This window comes from Anoplophora glabripennis, unplaced genomic scaffold, assembly GCF_000390285.2.
Source record: "Anoplophora glabripennis isolate ALB-LARVAE unplaced genomic scaffold, Agla_2.0 scaffold248, whole genome shotgun sequence".
Taxonomy (NCBI): Eukaryota; Metazoa; Arthropoda; class Insecta; order Coleoptera; family Cerambycidae; genus Anoplophora; species Anoplophora glabripennis.
The window spans coordinates 669,429-689,832 of NW_019416351.1; the positions used below are offsets into that span (position 1 = coordinate 669,429).

The following is a 20,404-nucleotide window of genomic DNA, read 5'->3' on the forward strand; positions in this document are numbered from 1 at the left end:
TAAATCATGTGAACTGGTAAAACAACGAGAATTATGTTAATTTAGTTCTAAAGAAATGAAATGACACTCGCGCCCATCTCTCGTCCAAGTCAAAGAAAATGTTGGATGCAATTTTGAAGGTTCTGTGATAGAAATTACATTATTACTCACTGTTCGTGTTTTTAATCTCTATTTTAGTAATGTTACAAAAGTTTTGCAACTATAACTAATTTTTTAGATATAAAGTTTGCTGAGAAATATTTATGTTCCTTTGTTATTCCGTACAAATGCTTTTATCTCAAGTATTACTAATTATATTAATCAAGTAAAGAAAACTTTATGTAACCCTAAATATTGCTGGGTAATGATTACGATGTTTTTATAAACCATTAAATATATTAACAGGATTTATCAACTGTATTTTTTATTCCAATAAATATATCACAGCTTCCTAGTCTTTTTTAATTAATCTAGTTTTTTAAAAACATTACAAAAAATCATCTGTTGTGGATAATTTATTGTTGATAACAATGTACATGGGATTTAGGAAAAATGTATATGTTTGAAATCAATTTCGTTTTTATCAAGTCTTTCAAATGTATTCCCTCCTTGCTGTCAGCTGATTGCGACGTTGCCACATTAATCCTCAAGTCAGACAGAAATGCAATTATTGGTTTCTGTTTCTAATTAATACAGCTGTACTATGTTCAAAACTTACATTAGTTTTACATCAAAAATAAGATAATACTGTGTACTATCTATGGAAAAGTTTTGTTTCACAATTTCTACATTTTTTTCTCAGTTATGGGCAAAAAAAGAGCCGCACCGTCCATCTTCGCCATATAAACCTATGTTAAAATGAACAACTTTCAACAACAATATCTCAAAATCTAGATTCAAAAAAAATTTCAAAAAAATATGACGCACAGAGGGAACACTGGGTAATACGCTATAAAAATTTCAAGTACATCTGTGCATTTGAGTAAACCCGATATACCTCCTTAAACTCGACAGGAAAATGAGACTGCATTATTTAAACTTTAAAACTTCGAATATATATTATGTTTTTAAAACCTATATTGACCACATACTCGTTTCCGGATTACAAATTCTTTTATTTATCTTTTAAAATACACCCTGTTCAGGTAAATCCGTTACCGTACAATTTCTACTCAGTTTACTCCAGATACAAATAAGCAGAAATCAAACAAGGATCTCTCCCCCTCGTTGGGCCTCATCGCGAACTCTGGGCATGCAGCCTTTATTGATAACATTAAATACTGCCGAAAACCCGCCGAAAACTATCCCCGCCGTCGATCCGCGATGGGTAGGCGTAGATCCACTTCTTGCTTCTTGGAGGGTACGTAGGGGAAGGGAGTAACCCGTGAATGAAATTCGGTGGAGTGGATGGGGGTTCTAAAAATAGATCCAGCTGGGGAGAGAGAGAGAGAGAACGTCGAGAGAGACGGTGACGAGGGGGTGTGGGTGGGATGGTATATATGGGTTAAAGCTAAGGGTGGAGATTGGGGATTCCCGAAATATGATACCTATTTCTTTTTTATAATTATGGAATAACGTATCGGTTTGCGCAGAGTGAAACTCAGCGAAAATATGAAAAATTCTGCAAATTTCCTCACTGGGCACACTTATTTTCAAAACTGTAATAACAGAAATTCGCAGAAAAAAATAACATGTAAATTCATAGTTATTTATGAGAGAAATTATTTTGATGTAGTAAAAAATTGATATTAGTTAGTTTAGTTTAGTCAGTAAGAAAATACACTAAAAAAATTACTGTTAGTAAAATATTTACGAAAAAATAAAGTTGCATAAGTAAATCCATTTTGCTGAAACATGTTTGCTACGACAACAAAAAAATGTCTTGCCCCTATTTAATAGCTTACTTGGAATTACATTTTATTAAAGTGTTGACCTGTCTTGAGTGAGATGCTTTGTTCGGGTAAACAAATGTACTTTAGAATTTATTCTTGGGAGTAGTAGTGAGCTTTTATTTATAGGGAATTAGTGTAACTGAGCAAATGTCGGCATTTACACTCAAACTTTTGGTACTACAATGGGATCGCCTATCTCAGCAACAATTGCTAATTTAGTTTTAGAAGAATTAGAAAATAATGTTTTACAAAATTTAGATTTTACAGCGTATTTTTGCAAAAAATGTGTTGACGACTGTATTGTTTGTATTTCAAAAAACAAAGTTGATTGCACCAATAAAGAATTTAATAAGTTTCATCCTAGATTAAATAGAAAAAAATAATATTATCAATTTTCTTGATTTAACTATTTCCTATAGTAATAACTAATAAGTTCAAAACTGAAACAAATTGATTTTCAAATGAAATTTGGTCTAAAAGATATTTAAATTTTAATTCATTTTCAAATAAAATTATAACATCCATAATTACACCGCGCATTAAAATAAAACATTATTAGAGTTTTATTCCCGTGTGCATAGTTATTTCTGGGCTTCTCGAGTGCTCAAAATTCAAACAAATTCCTATCTGTTTTTTTCGGGATATAACCCGAAAGGATCGTAATAAACAATGTATATACGAAAATAGTTTTATAAATTAAGTATTTATTTTGAGCAGTATCCTAGAAAATAAATAATTTTCAAGATTTAGTCGACGTTAGACTTTATTTTTTTGGGACTTTAGTACGAATGAATAATAAAATGAATAATAATTCCAGAACTTGCCTTAAAAGTCTCCTTAACGTCAAATACTAATATCCCTGTTATTATAAAGGCCACATCGACATAACAATGTCAATCCTTGTGTTATGAAATGCAGATAAAATAATGACACACTCTTTAACCAGTAGGTATGAGAGACAATAGCATTAATGGCAGCACTAACAAGGAGTGGGTCTAGTGTAGAACCTTGTGGAATTTTGTGCTGTTATCATTGAAGTTTATCACTGGACAAAATTATTAGCCTTTCTTTAAGTTTATAACAATACAGTACTAAATTTTTAGTAAAACTTGAAATAAATATCCTCATTGAAATACAGGCAGCTGTTTTGTTACACAACAGAAATAAAAATACACTCGAAAACAGTGGTCGTCTTAAATTTTTATGACTAAGTTGACCTTAATATCACACAAATCTGTAGAATTAAATTAATACATATAAATTTCCTCTGGTTTTCTCTATACCATAACCACAGTCGTTAATTAATATTATGGTATTAATCAGACCCTAATTTGGTCTTTCCGCTATACTTCATTTTTTTTGTTATAAATCAAGGGAAATACCTATAAACTAACACATCATTTCAATAACGTATTTTTGGTTAAAGTAATATTTTTAGTTCTTCAATAAATATCTCAATACACTTTTTACGCTTATATCTGAAATTATAAATAAAATAGAATGCGTCAGAACTAAAAAAAATTGCTATTCAAGTTCAACCTGTTACATTAACAATTAGGTGATATAATGTGTACGCTTTGTGCAAATTAATGTTTGGTAATGTTTTTAACACATATACCGTACGCGCCTAAGGTATGGAATAAATTCAGTAAACACGAAACAAATTTTTTTTTGGGAAAAATCCTCGAACAGGTCGATTTTTAATTAAAAAAAAATATATATTTTTAGCATAAAAGGCGATTTTCAACCGTCATTTGTTTTCGAGTAATGACGTCATTGACATTTTTTTTAAATAGCAACCCCCTATTTTTTTTATTCTGAAAGATGGTTTCATTGTCGATCCGACAGTATTAAAATGTTGCATAGGAAAGTTTTCGAGTAAATGACGATTGAATGTTAGAAAACCCAAATCAATTAAAATAAAGCAAAAACGTTATCAAATTTAGTTTTTCGAAATGCCTGAAGTTTTTTATGGATCACGTAGGTGTAAATCTTTACAAAGTGTCACTGTCATACCGACTTTCTAAGTATTGTAAGCGATATAAAAATTATTGTTGAATTTAAAGTATTATGGCACATTTAACTGTCACACAAAGAATTGAAATTTTAATTCTTATCGGATGCGGGGATAAGACTAGAACGCAGCAGGAAGTTTGCGATTTATTTAATGAAAAACATCCAGATCGCCGTATCAGCCAATCAACAGTCAGTAAGATAGAATCTAAATTTAGAGAAACTGGCAATGTTGTAGATATTCCAAAACCTGGACGTCCAAGCGTTAGTGAAGATCACAAACAGAACATTTTGATAAGTATGGTAGATAATCCTCATAATACTTCACGATTGGTTGCATTAAACAATGAAATTAGTCAGACCACAGTGCTACGTATCCTGAGGCAGGAAAAATATCATCCCTACAAAATTCAACTTGTGCAGGAACTCAATGAAGACGATCCCGACCGCCGCTTACACTTTTGTGAAATTATGATGGATTTATGTCAAGTAAATAGAGATTTACACCGGCAAATACTTTTTTCAGACGAGGCCACGTTTTGTCTCAATGGTACAGTGAACCGTCAAACTTGCAGGTATTGGAGTCGGGAAAATCCTCATTGGATGGCAGAGACACATACCCAACACCCACAGAAATTAAATGTGTGGGCTGGAATAGTTGACAACAGAATAGTAGGGCCTTTCTTCTTTGAAGGAACCCTTACAGGAGAAAGATATTTAGAGTTTTTACAAAATGACCTTGTTCCAGCGCTTGCAGTAATTTTTCCTAACGATAATGACCCTGATATTCCTGATGACACCATATGGTTTCAGCAAGACGGTGCACCTCCGCACTATGCGCGCCCTGTTCGAGATTTTCTGGACAATTGTTTTCCTAGGAGGTGGATCGGCAGACGAGGACCGATAGAATGGCCCGCGAGATCCCTAGATCTTACACCCCTGGACTATTTCTTATGGGGCTACTTAAAGTCCAAATTGTACGTTAATAGATCACATAATTTAGAAGAGCTCCAAAATTGTATTATCTAGATGAAATACACAGAGTTACCCCAGAAATAATTCATAATGTGCAAGAAGAATTTCTACACAGATTTGCGTATTGTCAAGAAGTCGGTGGTTGGCAATTCGAACACTTAATTTAGGTTGAAAACTTAATGAATTGTATTTGCTTGACATAGTAATTGTTATTTTTTTAATGAATAAAATTTACGTTTTCTAACATTCAATCGTCATTTACTCGAAAACTTACCTATCTGAGATGGCAATATTTTAAAACTGTCGGATCGACAATGAAACGATCTTTCAGAATCAAAAAAAAAAATAGGGGGTTGCTATTTAAAAAAAATGTCGATGACGTCATTACTCGAAAACAAATGACGGTTGAAAATCGCCTTTTATGCTAGACTATGCATATTTTAAATTAAAAATCGACCTGTTCGAGGATTTTTCCCAAAAAAAATTTGTTTTGTTTTTACTGAATTTATTCTATACTTTAGGCCCGTACGGTATATCATTTGTAAAAAGGAACTGATTACTTAAATTGAACACTTTTTTCGGACAAATTGCTAAAAGTGTTGGTTTTACCCACTCACGCGGAACATTAAACTATCTCGAGATTAGAAAAAAACTCTTATGTTAGATTGAAAAACAATCAATCACCAACAGCTGGTGCCTCTAAGAGATTAATCATCAAAATAAATACCTACTGTATGGGACTATTAAAATACTATTATAAGCATTGAATTATATTTTATATAACACAATCAGAGCAATATATTTTTTTTAAGTCGCAGAATAAGCGAGATGGCGAACACAAAACCTTTGCAGTTTTGAGCAAAAATAATGTATTCCTTTAGTCTTTGCTCACATGCGTGCCGCTAATAGACCTGATAAACCTAATTTTTTTCATCATGGCCACCTTAACTTTTTCACCGTCTACGCCCCTGGTCCCCTGGAACGATTTAAGCGGCTGGTGCGGTACTCCGACCAACCCGGGATGTTCCTCATATTCTGCAGTTGACCTCCTCGTTCTATATTAAAAATTCGATCATAAATTCCTTGGGAGACTTAAGCCATTAAGGATCATTTAAACCGAACCGCAGTGAATACCGTGTGAATTCTCTTTTCAACGGGATACGGCCCGGAACAGGGGCCGGTCTTTCATTTCTGTTATTTAGTCGGAATACTAAAGCGTAAGTATTATCGATTACACAGTTTTTTCCTTTATTCTCTCCCGCGTCATAAAATCGATATCCACTCATCTGTCGGCTGAGATCTCTCTCGGGCGAGCCGAAATATGAATGTCAAAGGGTGCGGTGTGAACGTTTTTTTCTCTTCTCCAGGCTTTAGCTGCTTTTTGAGAAGATTTAAATGTCCTTGACACCATTAAGATGATTAATAAAGAACACTGCTATGGGATAGTGCATCAAAATGTGCTTGTATTTGGGTGTAATGGTTCGCATACAAACGACAAATTATGTTTAAATCATATTCGCACGCCGTACATAAAGAATTTTGAAATAAAACGTTGAAATCAACGACTAGAGCAAGCGAGACTTCTACGTCCGCGCCGTGCAAATAACCACACTGAACTTGACCTAGCTACTGCATTGTAAACAGTTGATTATGTGGGACGACGCACGGTCGGCTTAAGTTTTGCGTAATAATTCTTGATTATTCACGATTATCGTTGATAAGATCCTTAACATAAATAACAACTGTTTAGCGTTAGAAAATATGCAAAATTAAATAAAATTGTTCGTAACAAACTGCGAAATTTCATTTTTTTGTCCAAACGATCCATCTAGGTAGCCAGTTGAGTGTGTGTAGACCAATTGACAAGAAAGCTTTTAATCTGAAGTTACTGTCGTTACATTTCGAATGATTTTTTATGATAAACAGCTCGCACCTGTCGTGTTTACTTTGCGGTTTGTAAACGCTACTTTTCGGTCCGTCACCAGCCAAACACGCCTCGCCTTACCAATTCGGTAGTAGTTTTCGCTTTCAAGCGGAATTTACTATGACTGATGAGGTGTACTAGACCAGAACGCAGCGTGTAGGAAGTGGGCGATATGATCTCGACTAATTTAGGGAAAAATCATTTTTACGCAATTATTACCATTGAAATCTATAATTCCCGCGAACTACTCAATTATTGGTTGACAATGGGAAATATTAACATGCCATAATTACCTCCTGACCTTCAACGAAATGTTGAGAAATAAGTGAAATGAAATCACAGCGGCGAACGCTCGAATTATTCCTTGATTTGACTGTCGAACGTCTACAGAGTGTTCCTTTGTGTTATTTTTGGTAACAACAATACCTACACGATGATTTTTAAAAAAATTTCGTGGCTTTTGTCACCCTTCATGAATACGAGTCATCAATGGCCAAAAATGCGTACAAATTTAAATATATTTTTCACTGATTTCGAAAAATAAAACACTGTTAACAGAACATCTTGAAGTAGTCCACCTGTTCATTTGACCTCTCATTCTTTTTGTTCAAGGAACATCCCATAGAATGGTATAAAAATAAATATATAAATATATTTAATATTTAATAGCAATAAATAACTACAAAAATATGTCTTATCATAAATGTTCACTAGCTGTCTTCCGGCATTCGAAATCTGATGTCGATATCTGGCACTGTTGTTGTTCTAGATGTAGTACTTGTTTGACTGGTTGTGAAAACTTCTACATTAGTATTTTCAGTCGTTGTTCCTGAACCTGCCCCTTTACTTGGTTTCTCGCCAGAAGGCTTACCAGAACCGCTATTGTCATCGTTACTGTCGGGAAAAGGACTCTCTCCAGGTTTTCGCCAAGGTTTTCTGTCGTCAGGACGTTGCTCGCCTCCGGGATACTTGGGTTTATGCCCGAACGAGTCGCAATCGTCTTCATCGTGGTCCCAAGGGCCATTATTCCCAAATTTGTCCTTGTGGCCGTAGCCGTGGTCCTTCCAAGGATCTAGATACCAAAATTTTGAACCAAGATGGAAAAAAATGGGAAACGTTGACTTACCATGTCCGGGGTATGGAGGGGGGTGGTGCGGGACTCCGAATGGTGGGGGGAAGAATTGACGGGGGCCAAAGTGGTGGTGGGGAGGTGGATGGTGTCCGAAATGACCGCGAGGGGGCCCGTGTCGGAGGAAGCGGCCCTGCTTAGGGTCAGTGTCTTGGTTTACGTTTTCGGAACTTTCTTCTGAGCTTGGTTCGTACACTTCTCTCCTGCGCCTGTCTCGACGTTTATATACTGTAAAATGAAAAAAATGGTTACTTTTATCTCTGTTTTATATTAAGAAATGTTTTGAGCCATGGATCAAATGTTTTTTTAGAGATATTTAACAAAATTCTGGTATTTCTTTGTCAAAACGGCATTTTAGAATATAATTTTTTAAGGTTAGCTTTCATGATTACTTATTGTAATTTAAGATTTTCTGTATTATTTTTTGTTCTATCAGTCTCTGGATTCATGGTAAAACTTTTCAAAATACCCTGTATATTCCACAACTGTTCAGTAACTAAAGCTTAAGTCAAAGAATACCAAAGCAGCAAAATACATCATCTTGGCAATTGACATGTTAAATTAGCCACAAACCGCCTAACAGACGAAGCGGTTGTAGAAGTACCTGATTGTTAAATGGTAAGACATTGACCGATTGGTCTTGTTACACAAGGTATTAATAATTCGGCAGAGGAAAAATAAGTAGGTAACGGTTATAGTCCAGGCGTTAGAGCAGTACAAGTAGGCTTTGGCGTTTGTATTTGAAGTCATCTATTTTGTTTTTTGTTGTACATAGTAGAATGCTATCGTATTTGGCTAAAAAGGAAGGGGCTACGACGTAGTTTTTATGTGTGCAAGATTTGGTCGATTGCATAGAAAATTTCCTGGGCAATAAATAATTGTTTGTAGAGTAAAATGTTGAAAAATTAAATAAAATTCCAAATGGTTATAAAAGTGTAAAAATAAGTATTTTTAGTATTGATAATTGTTTATTATGATAACAAGTGTCTCTAAAAAATTATGTGCCCTTTCTAAACCTTAATTTAAACCCACGATACGCGATAAACTTTTTGAAATTTTCTTAATTAACAATCCTGTCAACCGAAAACCACGCTATCGATCGTTGCAAAATTTTTAGGGTAGAATTGACATGTTTTACTATTCACAAAGTTTCATCAATATTTATAAATGTTTACTTATTTTAAAAATTGCTCCAAATATGATTTTCTACTATTTTTCGCCCACTGTTAATGCAAAATTCAACTTTCTTGATTCACAGTTGTTGTAACTTTATAGAAAATCGTTAAATAAACAAAGATATAGGATGACTTTTTTTGAGTTAGGGCTTTCTTACAATGTTACAGGGAAAAATATGTCGAAAAACGGGTCATTTTTCGTTCTTTTTGTATGTTTGTTGTTACCCTGAATTTAGCAATGGTTTTTTGGAATAGGCAAACTCGAATTCTTATTCTACATAATATTTGGGATTTTTCTGTACAACAAAATAGACGACTTCAAATACGCCTCGAATGCTCTATCGCCTGGACTATTACTAATTATTCTTCGAAGGAAACGAATTAGCTGTTGTTGCTTTCTTTAACATTTCGCCAGAAATGCTTTCTTGTTTAGATTTCTCAGTATCAACTTGGGTCAGCGGTCATCGATACCATCTGAATATTGACAATCTGGAAATAACATAAAAAACATGTTCCGACTTAAAATAACGTTGTTTCATTAGTACCTACTTGGGAAATTGGGAATCCAAATTAAATATTTATATAATAAACGTTGGCCATAATGAACAATCTTGAAGAACCAGTTTTGCTTTTGCAAATATAGGTGTAGAAACTTATATCGTTAAGCTTTAATTATGTTTTCAAAGATAAATGAAGAAGCAGAAACTTATGGAAAACGCAAGGATATCTATTGTGTTAAAAACGATTTCGATTAGGGTAAGCTAATGAACAAGTTTTTGGCACAACGTAAAACAGATCCCACAAGACCCCCTAAACTTGAAACTAAACACGATCCTAACACCTGCAGATCAAGATTTCGGTTAGGAGTTGCAAAGTTTCCCCTCTAAACAACTCGAACAGCCCTAAATTGTAATCAAAGGTATCACACGCTGTGTCAACGAAGTACAATTTAAACAAATTGAAATGATCAATAATGTTGCAACTTTTATTTCAAATTTAAATTATCATTTCTCCAAAATTCGAACAACAATTACTTTATTGTAACTATTTTGCCATTGTTCTGAATTCTGCTTAGATACTGGTGAATTATTAATTCAGCAAGTTCATTTAATTGAATAATTAAAGCGAATTTAATGGTTTCATGGTGCTGTTACAGTTCCCAAGTGTTCCTCACCGTTAACTTTTTATTTTTTATCTGCGTAAATACCAGGTCTTGATAGAAATTCCTGGTACCCTTCACAGAAAGCGCACAGGCTGCTTATTACAAAATCTGTTTGGGGCCACGAGCAACTGGTCGAAAATATATTTTTATTAAGCGGTGTATGAACATAGAATAACGATATTTTGATTTATGTTACTGTAACTTGGAAAAAGGCAAATTTTTTTATATCTTCAAAATGTAGTTGTAAGGGGTGACGATCACTATTTCAATTTCAAGTTTTTCATTTTTACCTCGTTCAAATAATTAATTTCTAGTAATAAACTGCTAATTAAAAAAAATGATCTCTATCTAGTATATCAGAAAAAATGGTACTCCTAATTGAGATACACTGAATCTTTTTGGAAAAATTCAGGTTTATTGTGTTTATAGGTAGATGTCATCTAACTGATCTAAAATATTTCAAATATCTGCCATCCCTCTTTAAAGAAAAATATCATTAATAGTTCAGGAAAATAAGGTAAAAATGAGCGAACTTTTTTACTCTGAAATTTTTTTATAGAAAAGTGTATGTTTTGAGTTCAGAAATGTTTCACACCTCCAACATACAGCGTTTTGAGATATAGATACTTATATGTATATGATTTTTTGTGTTTTCGACAAAAAACTGCCAATATCTCACTGAAAATGCATTATTCGAAAAAAGTTTCAAATATTTCAATAAGTTCAAAATTTTTCCTACAAAATCGCTCCTACGAAAATTTCGTTTTCCCATATATTTTTTAAATGAGTTACAGATTGTGTAAAAATTAATGTTTTGCAGCCAAAAGAATGGCCAATTCATTTTTAAATAATAAACCTGAATTAGAGAAAAGAAAATTGCGGAAAATTTTTGGAAAATCTTAAATAGTTGTCCGGGGTTTGAATATTTGTAAGCATCAAATATATTTTTATAGGTTTGCGAGTGTGTATTATGAAATAATTATGAGCTTTTTTTATTTTCCAGAAAAATCTATTTTCTTTGAAATTTTTTTTGTGACGGCGATGAAGCAGTTTTACGTAAGAAAACAACATTATTTGAAACTTTTTTTTTGAAAAAATGCATCTTCATTGGGATATTGTCAGTTTTTGGTCAAAAAAAACGCGAAAAATCATACAAATGGTGACCAAAAATGAAACCTCGTATTCTTTAGTGACTTTTAAGTCTTTCCTATAGAATTTTTACCTGTATATTTCAAAACGCTGAATGTTGCTGGTGACTGCGTGTGTGATATATGTTTTCTGATCACAAAACCTATAAACTTTTCTATTTAAAAATCTCAGAATAAAAAGCTCGCTTATTCCATCTTTTTATGTCTAACTTTCCTGCACTATTTACTTATTTTTGGAAATAAGTACAAAAAGATATCCCTATTTTTTTGATGAAATGTCCTGAAGATATCACAAGACAAATTGAATTCACTCGCACTGAAGAATAACCGAATTTAGATTTACATGAGCACGAAAAAGTTAAATAGTAACTGTTATACAGCAAATATTTTATTAGATAATAATTAGTTTACATTTCAAACTATTTCACTGTCACCGAATTAAGTTAGTTTACTTAATACTGTGTACTTTTTTTTCTGCTTTGAGTCGTGCATCTACCAATAAATAAACAAACAAAAAATTATAGCAACTGATTTCAAACAGATATCTCAACAAACCTCCATCGAAAATGTAGTTTCCATCCTCTCCATGCAACCCCTGATCACCATCATCAAAGGTCATGGAATAATAAATCACATCTCCCCTTTTCAAATTCAAACTTCTTTCAGAGAAGCGTATAACTCGACCAGCGACATTCTTCTTCTGGTACTCCGGTCCTCCAGAACCGAACCGTTTGTTTATATTTACACGAACGTCCAGTAGGGTCCCTTTCTCGTCTGGCGCTAGGATCACGTCGAATTCGCTAGGGCTTAGCACTTGGACGTTTGGAGGCGCAGAGGCACATAAACAGCTACTCAAACTGATTAAAACTATCGAGGATAGCCGTAAAATTTTCAGGTCAAGCATCTTGGCAGCGCGCTCGTTCTTGAGTTACTGATCCTTCGCGGTGGAAATTCTTGTTTTAATACCTTGGCTTATGGAGATAGTGATTTTTTATATATATAGGGCGGCCTGAAGGGAAACCCCCGTGTTGGAGCGCCGACTGTCGTTCGCATTGCAACTTGACCGGTATTTTAAATCAATGCTCCCGTCGGCTGTGAAATTGCCGATACAGCACGGGCGATGTGATGGAAAAGCTGGTTTTCAAAGTATTTCGCCAGATTCGCTTTCGTTGGTGTTGGGTGTCGATAAATTCATCGAGAAGGGTCAGTCTTGGGAATTTAATTTCATGATTGTCACCGTAAAGCAGTATGACTGAACCGGTTGGTGTGAAATTTTGACTGAATGTGGGGAATGCTTCAAGGAACAAAACTTATATAGTGCCGAAGTCACCCCTTCTTGGGGCTGGAAATTTTTACGCCCAAAATAACCACAGGAATCGATAGAGGAGGCAATTTTAAGTAACAAATGTTATATAAAGTTTTTTGGATAATTCAATACTTTCCGAGTAATTCGTCATTGAAAATGTTGATTTTTTACTGAGAAAGTGCTTGTTTTCGGACAGTTTTTTGCAAATAACTCTGAAACCATTGGGTTTAACGAAGAAGTTGTAATAAACAAAAAGAAAGGTAATAAAATAACAAATCTAATGGCATTATTTTGTTTTTCTCTAATTGCAATATAAACCGAGTTATGGATTTTTAAACATTATTATATGTTGGTTAAAAACTAAATTGGAACCAGTTAACGTTAAATAACGCCAAAACCATAAATATTAGGAAAAAACTATTTGAACCTTTTTTAAAGTACCTTGAAAAACCTTTAAAATGAGCTGTTTTAAACGTCTTTAGAATCAAAATTAACGGAAATATGATCGAAATAACATGATAGTCCCATTTTTTTTTAAGAAAAAATTAACAAACAAATGAGTGCCTTTGGCGACAGAATTAAAATTAAATGCAATCCATTTACAGATTTCTTCATTTATGTTCTAAGAATATGTTCTGGGTCTTTGGCTGCCTTACAAAGACGAAAAAAAACTTAATTTTAAAAAATGTTAATTTTTCAAATTTTGAAAAAAAATCGATTTTTACGCTGTAACTTAAAAATTAAAGGGTGTACGAAAAAAATACAAGAGTAAAAAAATTAGCTTTATTATTGCTGAAGATTTTGCTTTATTTTTATTCCTCTAAAATTAATATTAATCGAGATATCGCCATTTTAAGTTATCATATGAATAAGAGAACCACCCTTTTCGAGCCCTTTAAACCCTTCAAACTTAAAAATGAAGGGCTGAAAAAAGATCAACTCAATCGTCAAAAAAATAAACACGTGTATAGGTGATAATTTTAGGAAAACATATATAAATATATAAATGAATGTAAGCGGTAATTTTTAAAGGTTGAAAAGTTGCAATCAATTCAAAATTATTTTATAAGAAGGGAATAAATATTTATTTAAATAATATTTTTTCATTTTATTTTCGAAAGAAGGGGTATTTTTCAAGGGTTGTAAAATTGCAATCGATAAAAAAGATTTTTTAATCAAGAAATCAATTTTAATTTGATAAAAATGCATGATTAAAACGTTTCAAGTTGAAAAATTTTTTTTATATTGTTTTCATCCAAAGGGGTGGTTTTTTTAAATTTTTCCGGGTTGAAAATTTGGGATACATTAAGTTTCATGTACATAGCACATGAAATTACTCATACCAGCATAAATAAAAAAGATTTGATTACATAAAATGCTTAAATTTGTATTTTTTCTTTTTTTTTCCAATAAGGGGTGGTTTTCGCCCCCTAAGAACAAAAAGCACACCTAGCGCGCCTATAAGTTTTGAAGTGGGGGGTAAGATGAGCCTAATTCTAAATTTTGAGAAAAATCTATGCAGTTATAAATAATTCGGAGGTATTACTATATTTTCAGCTACAGTAACTGGACTAACAGCGTAAGCACAACATTTTGTTCATTGTAGACGAATCGAAACGACTGATGACGCTAGATTTAAGGATTTTTACTTGACAGTACCAATCGTGCAATATTGGTTGCCTAACCTTGATGGTTACGTGGCTTGTAATCATTTCTAGAATCTCTTTTAGCAATACATATGTATGTCAAAAAATAAGTACGGAAAAATAGTATTTTGTATTGATATTTCATTTTAACATTTTTGGTTCATCGCCCCTACTAATCCCACAATTCGAATGCATCGAAGATTAATGTCAGCTGCTCTGAAATTTTTTATTGTTCGGCATAATTTTCCGGATATTTGGGAATAATCGGTACGAATTTTTCATTGTTCGCAATTAAATTGATTACATTTCAACAGGGGAAGATGTCAGGTATAAAGGACACGTATATTAGATCGTCTGTAGAAAAACAATGTTGACCTATTCCACAAAAACGTTACTCATTGAATTAATTATCTCTAAAATCTGCATTTTTAGGTGCTTATTAATACATTAAAATGTCGTAAACGGAGCTACTCCAGGTATCGATTGAATTTTAAATATTTAGTAAGGCTTTCAACAATTCCTAATTAAAAAATTAATCATAGCGGAATGTCCAGGAAAAATTAGTTTACTTGCTAATGAAAAAAAAAAACCGGATATCCGTATTCAGAAATCGTAAATGTCAAGGATTTTATATTTCTCGCCTTTAGACCTGCCTACGGTGTCTGCCTGTCTGTCAGTCACTGGCCTTACCCCTTGAATTTCCGCCACCACCTGGATTTGGATTAATTGGGAGAATTAAAACTCCAAACTCAATCAGAAATAGGTGCATAGGATAAATAAATAACAAATTTAATATTGTTTTGTGTTAATTATGTTGATTTTATTATAATAATAATATCTCTACTCCTCATTCTAACTACGAGAGTGAGCCCCGAAGTCCGAGACTTGTGCGGGAAAGGAGGCGGCATATTATTATTAGGCAGGCCGCATTTGCGCCCAGGAACGACTTATGTTGGTGGTAGGCCCTAACCACCATTCAGTGCAGGATGAGGGAAACCTGGAAAACCTCATTGATTGGGGGGGGGGTCAAATGCCAACCGGTGTCAATCTCTCACATTGACCCAAGCCAACATTCTTCCATCCTACAGAGGGTGCCAATCCTCCGTACAAGCATAGCTAATCTACGGTCTACCGGCCGCGGGATTCGAAACTCAGGCAGATCGACACATCGATTTAAGTACTGACGCCTTAAACCGTGCGGCTATCGATCGTGTAAATTATATTCTATATTTTTATAGATTTTGCTACGCTGTTTGTATAAATTCGGATTAATCCACAAATAACAAGCTTATCAAATGCGCTTTTTCCAGATCAGTTGGGGATTTTCCATATAACGAGTAAAAAATGTATGTTTGTGACTGTTATCATCAATGCATTTTAATTAATTAATCAGTTAACAAAACAAAAACAAATATTCTGGAAATGACGAGAAGAAATGATGCAGTTTCTTCATTTTCTTAACCTTGTTTATGAGATTTTTTTATTGTTTATTATTTATTGAACCATCCGCTTTATTATTGGATTAGGAAAATCCCCATGGACTAATTCACGCGCCTTTAAAACATTCTGTATATAAAGAAAAACGTTGGCATCGATTTCTGATTTGATCAACGCGTACACGGACATAAAATCGCAATGGCTTTTTTGTTGGGAATGCTTACGTTATCCAGCAAACTGTAAACTGAAAAAGAGCCAGTCGAAATCGTTTACGAGCAATAACAGATACAAATAACAAAAAATTTCCCAAGAGCCCTCCTTTCCCTTACCCTCACCCCGGGGTGGATATTAAGGGAGGCTCGGAATTGGAATTTATTTCTTTACAAGGATCCATAATTTAAAGGCAAAAAGTGAGGACGACGACGGTATTCGAGTGTTTTATGAACCGTCTCTCTGGCGTGTTATCAGTATCAGCGTCAATTACAGCTGCCTTTTTGTCGGTTTATCCTAGAATTGTTGAGCGCAAACACTAATTAAAGAGTTATTTTTGTTGTCGGGTAATTGTTGTTACAAGCGAACTGTAGATAAATTATAATCAAATATGCATTGCCCACGAATTTTTGTTTGAACTTTGATTATAATTTGTTATTTACTCAGTTTCATCGGTGTAGAAAATAACACTCGTTCGTTACTAGGGCGGATCTGTTTTGAGATGGATGTGAGAGGGTGCAAACAATTTTTTTCTAAATTACCTTCAGTACAACTCACATAATAAGAGTGTAGATACCTAGATCTGGGCGAGGTCCGGAACATTTTCAAAATTGAAAAAATGTTTAAAAAAATTAAAAAATATCTATTTTATCCAAATTCAAATTCAAACATTCAATTTTTCAAGAATCTAAATGCTTTATTTGAGGCTGTGCATCATTTTGAAAAGGCGAAAATTTTTTTGGGCGTTTAGCTTGAATTGGGTATCAGAAAGTATATGCTTAAAAGCAAGTTCGACACCATATTTTCGAAACGTCCTGTATAAGAAAGCAATGATTTATTTTATCAAGCCTGGACACGTAGTTGAGACGAATTATTTACTCTAAAGGTGACTATACTAAATCGAATTACCAGTGAACCATTACACGGATTCTCAACCCGTTGTTAATAATTTTTCTACCACAATTTCAAGGAATAGATCCGCTTTAAGAGAAGTCCGCGGTTTTACCCAAATCTCCGTTGAAAAAAAATGTAGACGAGTATGATCTATAATCGACCTTGTAATTGTTTCGACCGTGGTAAGCAACCCTTCAGTATTGATTGAGATGTTAGGAAATTCTATCTTTTTGACATTTATTGCTCGTAACGGATGTTCACATGTTTAAATTAGCTCGTGTTTATGTCAACATAGTATCGTGGTTTGTGGTTGTCATGTTATGACGATAATTTACAGCGCCGTATTTTACGTTTGTAAATTTTTGACCCAACAGATTGTTCAAGGAATATATTGGTCAAGAAATTGTAACAGTTCGTTATATTTTGGAAAATTTCTACATATTCATTGAAATAGGCCAATTTATGGGTCAAATTTAAGACTACCTACCAAAACCAACCTTGAAATGAAGTCATACCCATATAGATCGCCAAGTACCTTGTATTACCGACGGACCAACTTTCGCCATCTCTTGTTAACATCCTGAAATCAATCGGGCGGTCAATTTGAATTGTTTAGAAGTAATGTTTGCAAAAATTATTTGTTTTTTTACATTATTGTAAACATTATATATAGTATACATTATTGTCTTCTACAAACTGCAAATTTATTAGTATACTTACTAGTTAATAATAAATATACAGCTGCAAAGACGACAAAATTTAAATTAGTTGGTACGATATAAAACTATAATATTTACGATCAACAATCTACAAATTTAAAATACAGAAATTATTATATGTTTATTCGAATTTATGAATACATAAAATCAGTGTAAGTGTACTACTTTTGGCACATTCCTTGTTATTGATTGTTTAATAAAAGGACTGTTTTGTAGCCAAAAGAAGATAGAGAAATATGCATCTGAAATCTATTGAAGACCTTCAATCTTTGTGCCCCGCTATCTATCGTTGACATATTTATTAAAATTTATTAGAGTTCGTTTCCTCCTATTGTACCTATAATCCCTCTGGATATGACATGACGTATACTTTGTAGGTTATATTCACACATAAATACATATGTCCATACCTTAAATTTTTCCTTTTTACTTAAAATAGCCGGTAAATGCTCATGGATTAGTCAACCGGCTGAAAAATATGTAGCAATTTTATATCCACAATCAATAACGATGCAGTTTTAGTGCTGTGTTTATTTACGTTTCCTATGTCGACCCTATTTTACACAGTATAGGAAATCTAAAGGCTTGGTTGTCACTGACTGGCCTGTGACACTGTCACAAATTAAAATTACCTCGATTACTTCATAATAAACTTTCCAGTCCGTCTCTGGCAAGTTATTCAAATCCTCTAGCTTTAATTATGATGTACCTGCTAATATCTAAATTATTATGGCGAGAAATACTTAAATATATTTGTTTAGTAGGAATATTTTTACTCTTATAATTGATCCTAACAATAAATTTTTCGGCGTAAGTGCACTGTTCACAATTTGTCAAGGCGATCCGAAATGTTGTCTGGAGTGTTATACATACATGTTAATAAATAAAATTATAGGTTTTAAGACATAATAAGATTGAATTCGTATAAGGCTACCTTCTTTTTCTGTATACGTCGACGTCCTTGTCCTACAGTAGTAGCCTTACACTTGAGTACATCTCCCGACTCCTGTGTAGGCATTGTACGTATACCGTTGAAATGCTGTTTGTGGGATGCGTGGTCGCTGAAATCCAATAAATTTCGGCTCGTTTCTATTATAACGCCTACGCACGTGTTCAGTTCTCGTTTAAGTACCGTTTCCGGTAAAGAGGGTGTTAAAATCGGCAATAATTTGAACCGCTTTATGTGTTTGGAGCTCTGTTTAGGGGGTACTTAAAAGTTGTGTGTTTCGATGTCGGACTAGAGTATGTCGGCTACTTTTTTGCGAAAAATCTTCAGGTCAACAGTTTCGAGATTTTTTTTAATTTTGGCGGCTGCAGCTAAAGTTTTCTGAAATCACGACACATACTCTATCTTGTCGATAGTTGAATGAAATGAAGTACTTAATTTTTTTTAATGTAAAACAATAAATTTTATTTTACGTGTATGTCACTAAGCAAATTTAAGGAATCACTAAAAATATCTGTTGATGTACTGATGGGAGTTAACATTAGATATGACAAGAAAGTTTGTCTAGTTGTTGACATTGCCCACAATTTCAGGGAAGTCAAGCCGTCCGTGAGCAGAGGGCAGCACCATCAACCTCGTTAAGATAAGCATGTCAAAAAAGAAACAAGTTCAGACGTAAAAATTTGTGGGTAATTGAACCCCTCAGACTAATAAATAAAGGTAAACCCTCACTTTACTTATCTGATAGCGTAGCTTTTAAAATCGAAGAGAAAATGCTTGGCTGTCGGCGGTTTTTGTATCCATTTGTTAGGAAGGATTCTATAAATCCAATGATTCCGTGTCCACCGCTAGAGGCCGCTACGGTGTCTTATTCTTATTGATAGAAATGGGAGGACCATCGTTGCCAAATTGAGCAGCTTGTCACAAATTAGATGATTTTTCCTTTGCAAATATGCTTAAAAATGTAATTTTAAAACATCCAACATTATGGGTCTGGCGATATTTTCCAAAAACAACTTTTGTAATTTATAAACCAGTAATTACCAATTGCAATTTTTAATCGTAATAGCCTTGTTTGTCTCGATTTGGTGGATGTATCTGGCAACACTACATTGCAAAATATACAAGATTTATATCTCCGCAAAGCCATTTGACATACTTGATCTTGATACTTTCATTTCCAAAGTCGGCAACTTAGTATATGTTTGTTTTCGTGTTTTGTCTTTTTATATAAAATTGTGGTCGTTTTTTGACTTGTTCAATTGGCCTGCATTGTAAAAGGTTTTTGCTGTTTGTTTCCTGGCCGAAAAATAGTCAAATTTCTGACGTTTTTAGGTACTGAAATCTTGAAAAGTAAAACGTGTAGAACAAAAGTAAGCACAAAAATAAAATCCTTGATGTTCTGTTTATTCATTGTTACTATTTAAATTTACTCAAGTAAAATAATAACTATATAAAAAAAGCATTTGTAAAACATGCGTTTGCTGTTATCCTAACCCCACATTTTAAGAATTATTTTCCCGTACTTGTAAATAAAATTAAACAATTATATATGTAGGACTAAGCAAGTAAATGTTATAAGAATATTTACATGTGGTTGTATATAAAAATGTAAGTATTTTCGTAGATTTCAGTACCTAAAACCTTGATGGTTTGATCATTTTTTTGCACCCGTTATTCGATTTACTGCGGCGTCTTTGAAAATACCCAGATGCCATGACATATCATTCCTATTATTTGATAAGCTTTAGATTATTCAGTTATTAGTCTTTGTGGAAAACACTAAAGAATATGGCACCCTTAAACAAATGAAAATTACATCGTAGGTAATAAAAATACCCAGTATAGC

General features: G+C 33.6%; 1 protein-coding gene across 1 annotated transcript; it reads right to left on the reverse strand.

Annotated features, from left to right (window-relative positions):
• Positions 1-7,429: 7,429 nt before the first annotated feature.
• Positions 7,430-12,431, reverse strand: LOC108908618. The gene is made up of 3 exons (XM_018712703.1): positions 11,953-12,431; positions 7,910-8,140; positions 7,430-7,855 (listed from the first exon to the last, which is right to left on the reverse strand). The coding sequence occupies exons 1-3, from the start codon at positions 12,299-12,301 to the stop codon at positions 7,494-7,496; spliced, it is 942 nt and encodes a 313-aa protein (XP_018568219.1). The 5' UTR covers positions 12,302-12,431; the 3' UTR covers positions 7,430-7,493.
• Between the last annotated feature and the right edge of the window lie 7,973 nt (positions 12,432-20,404).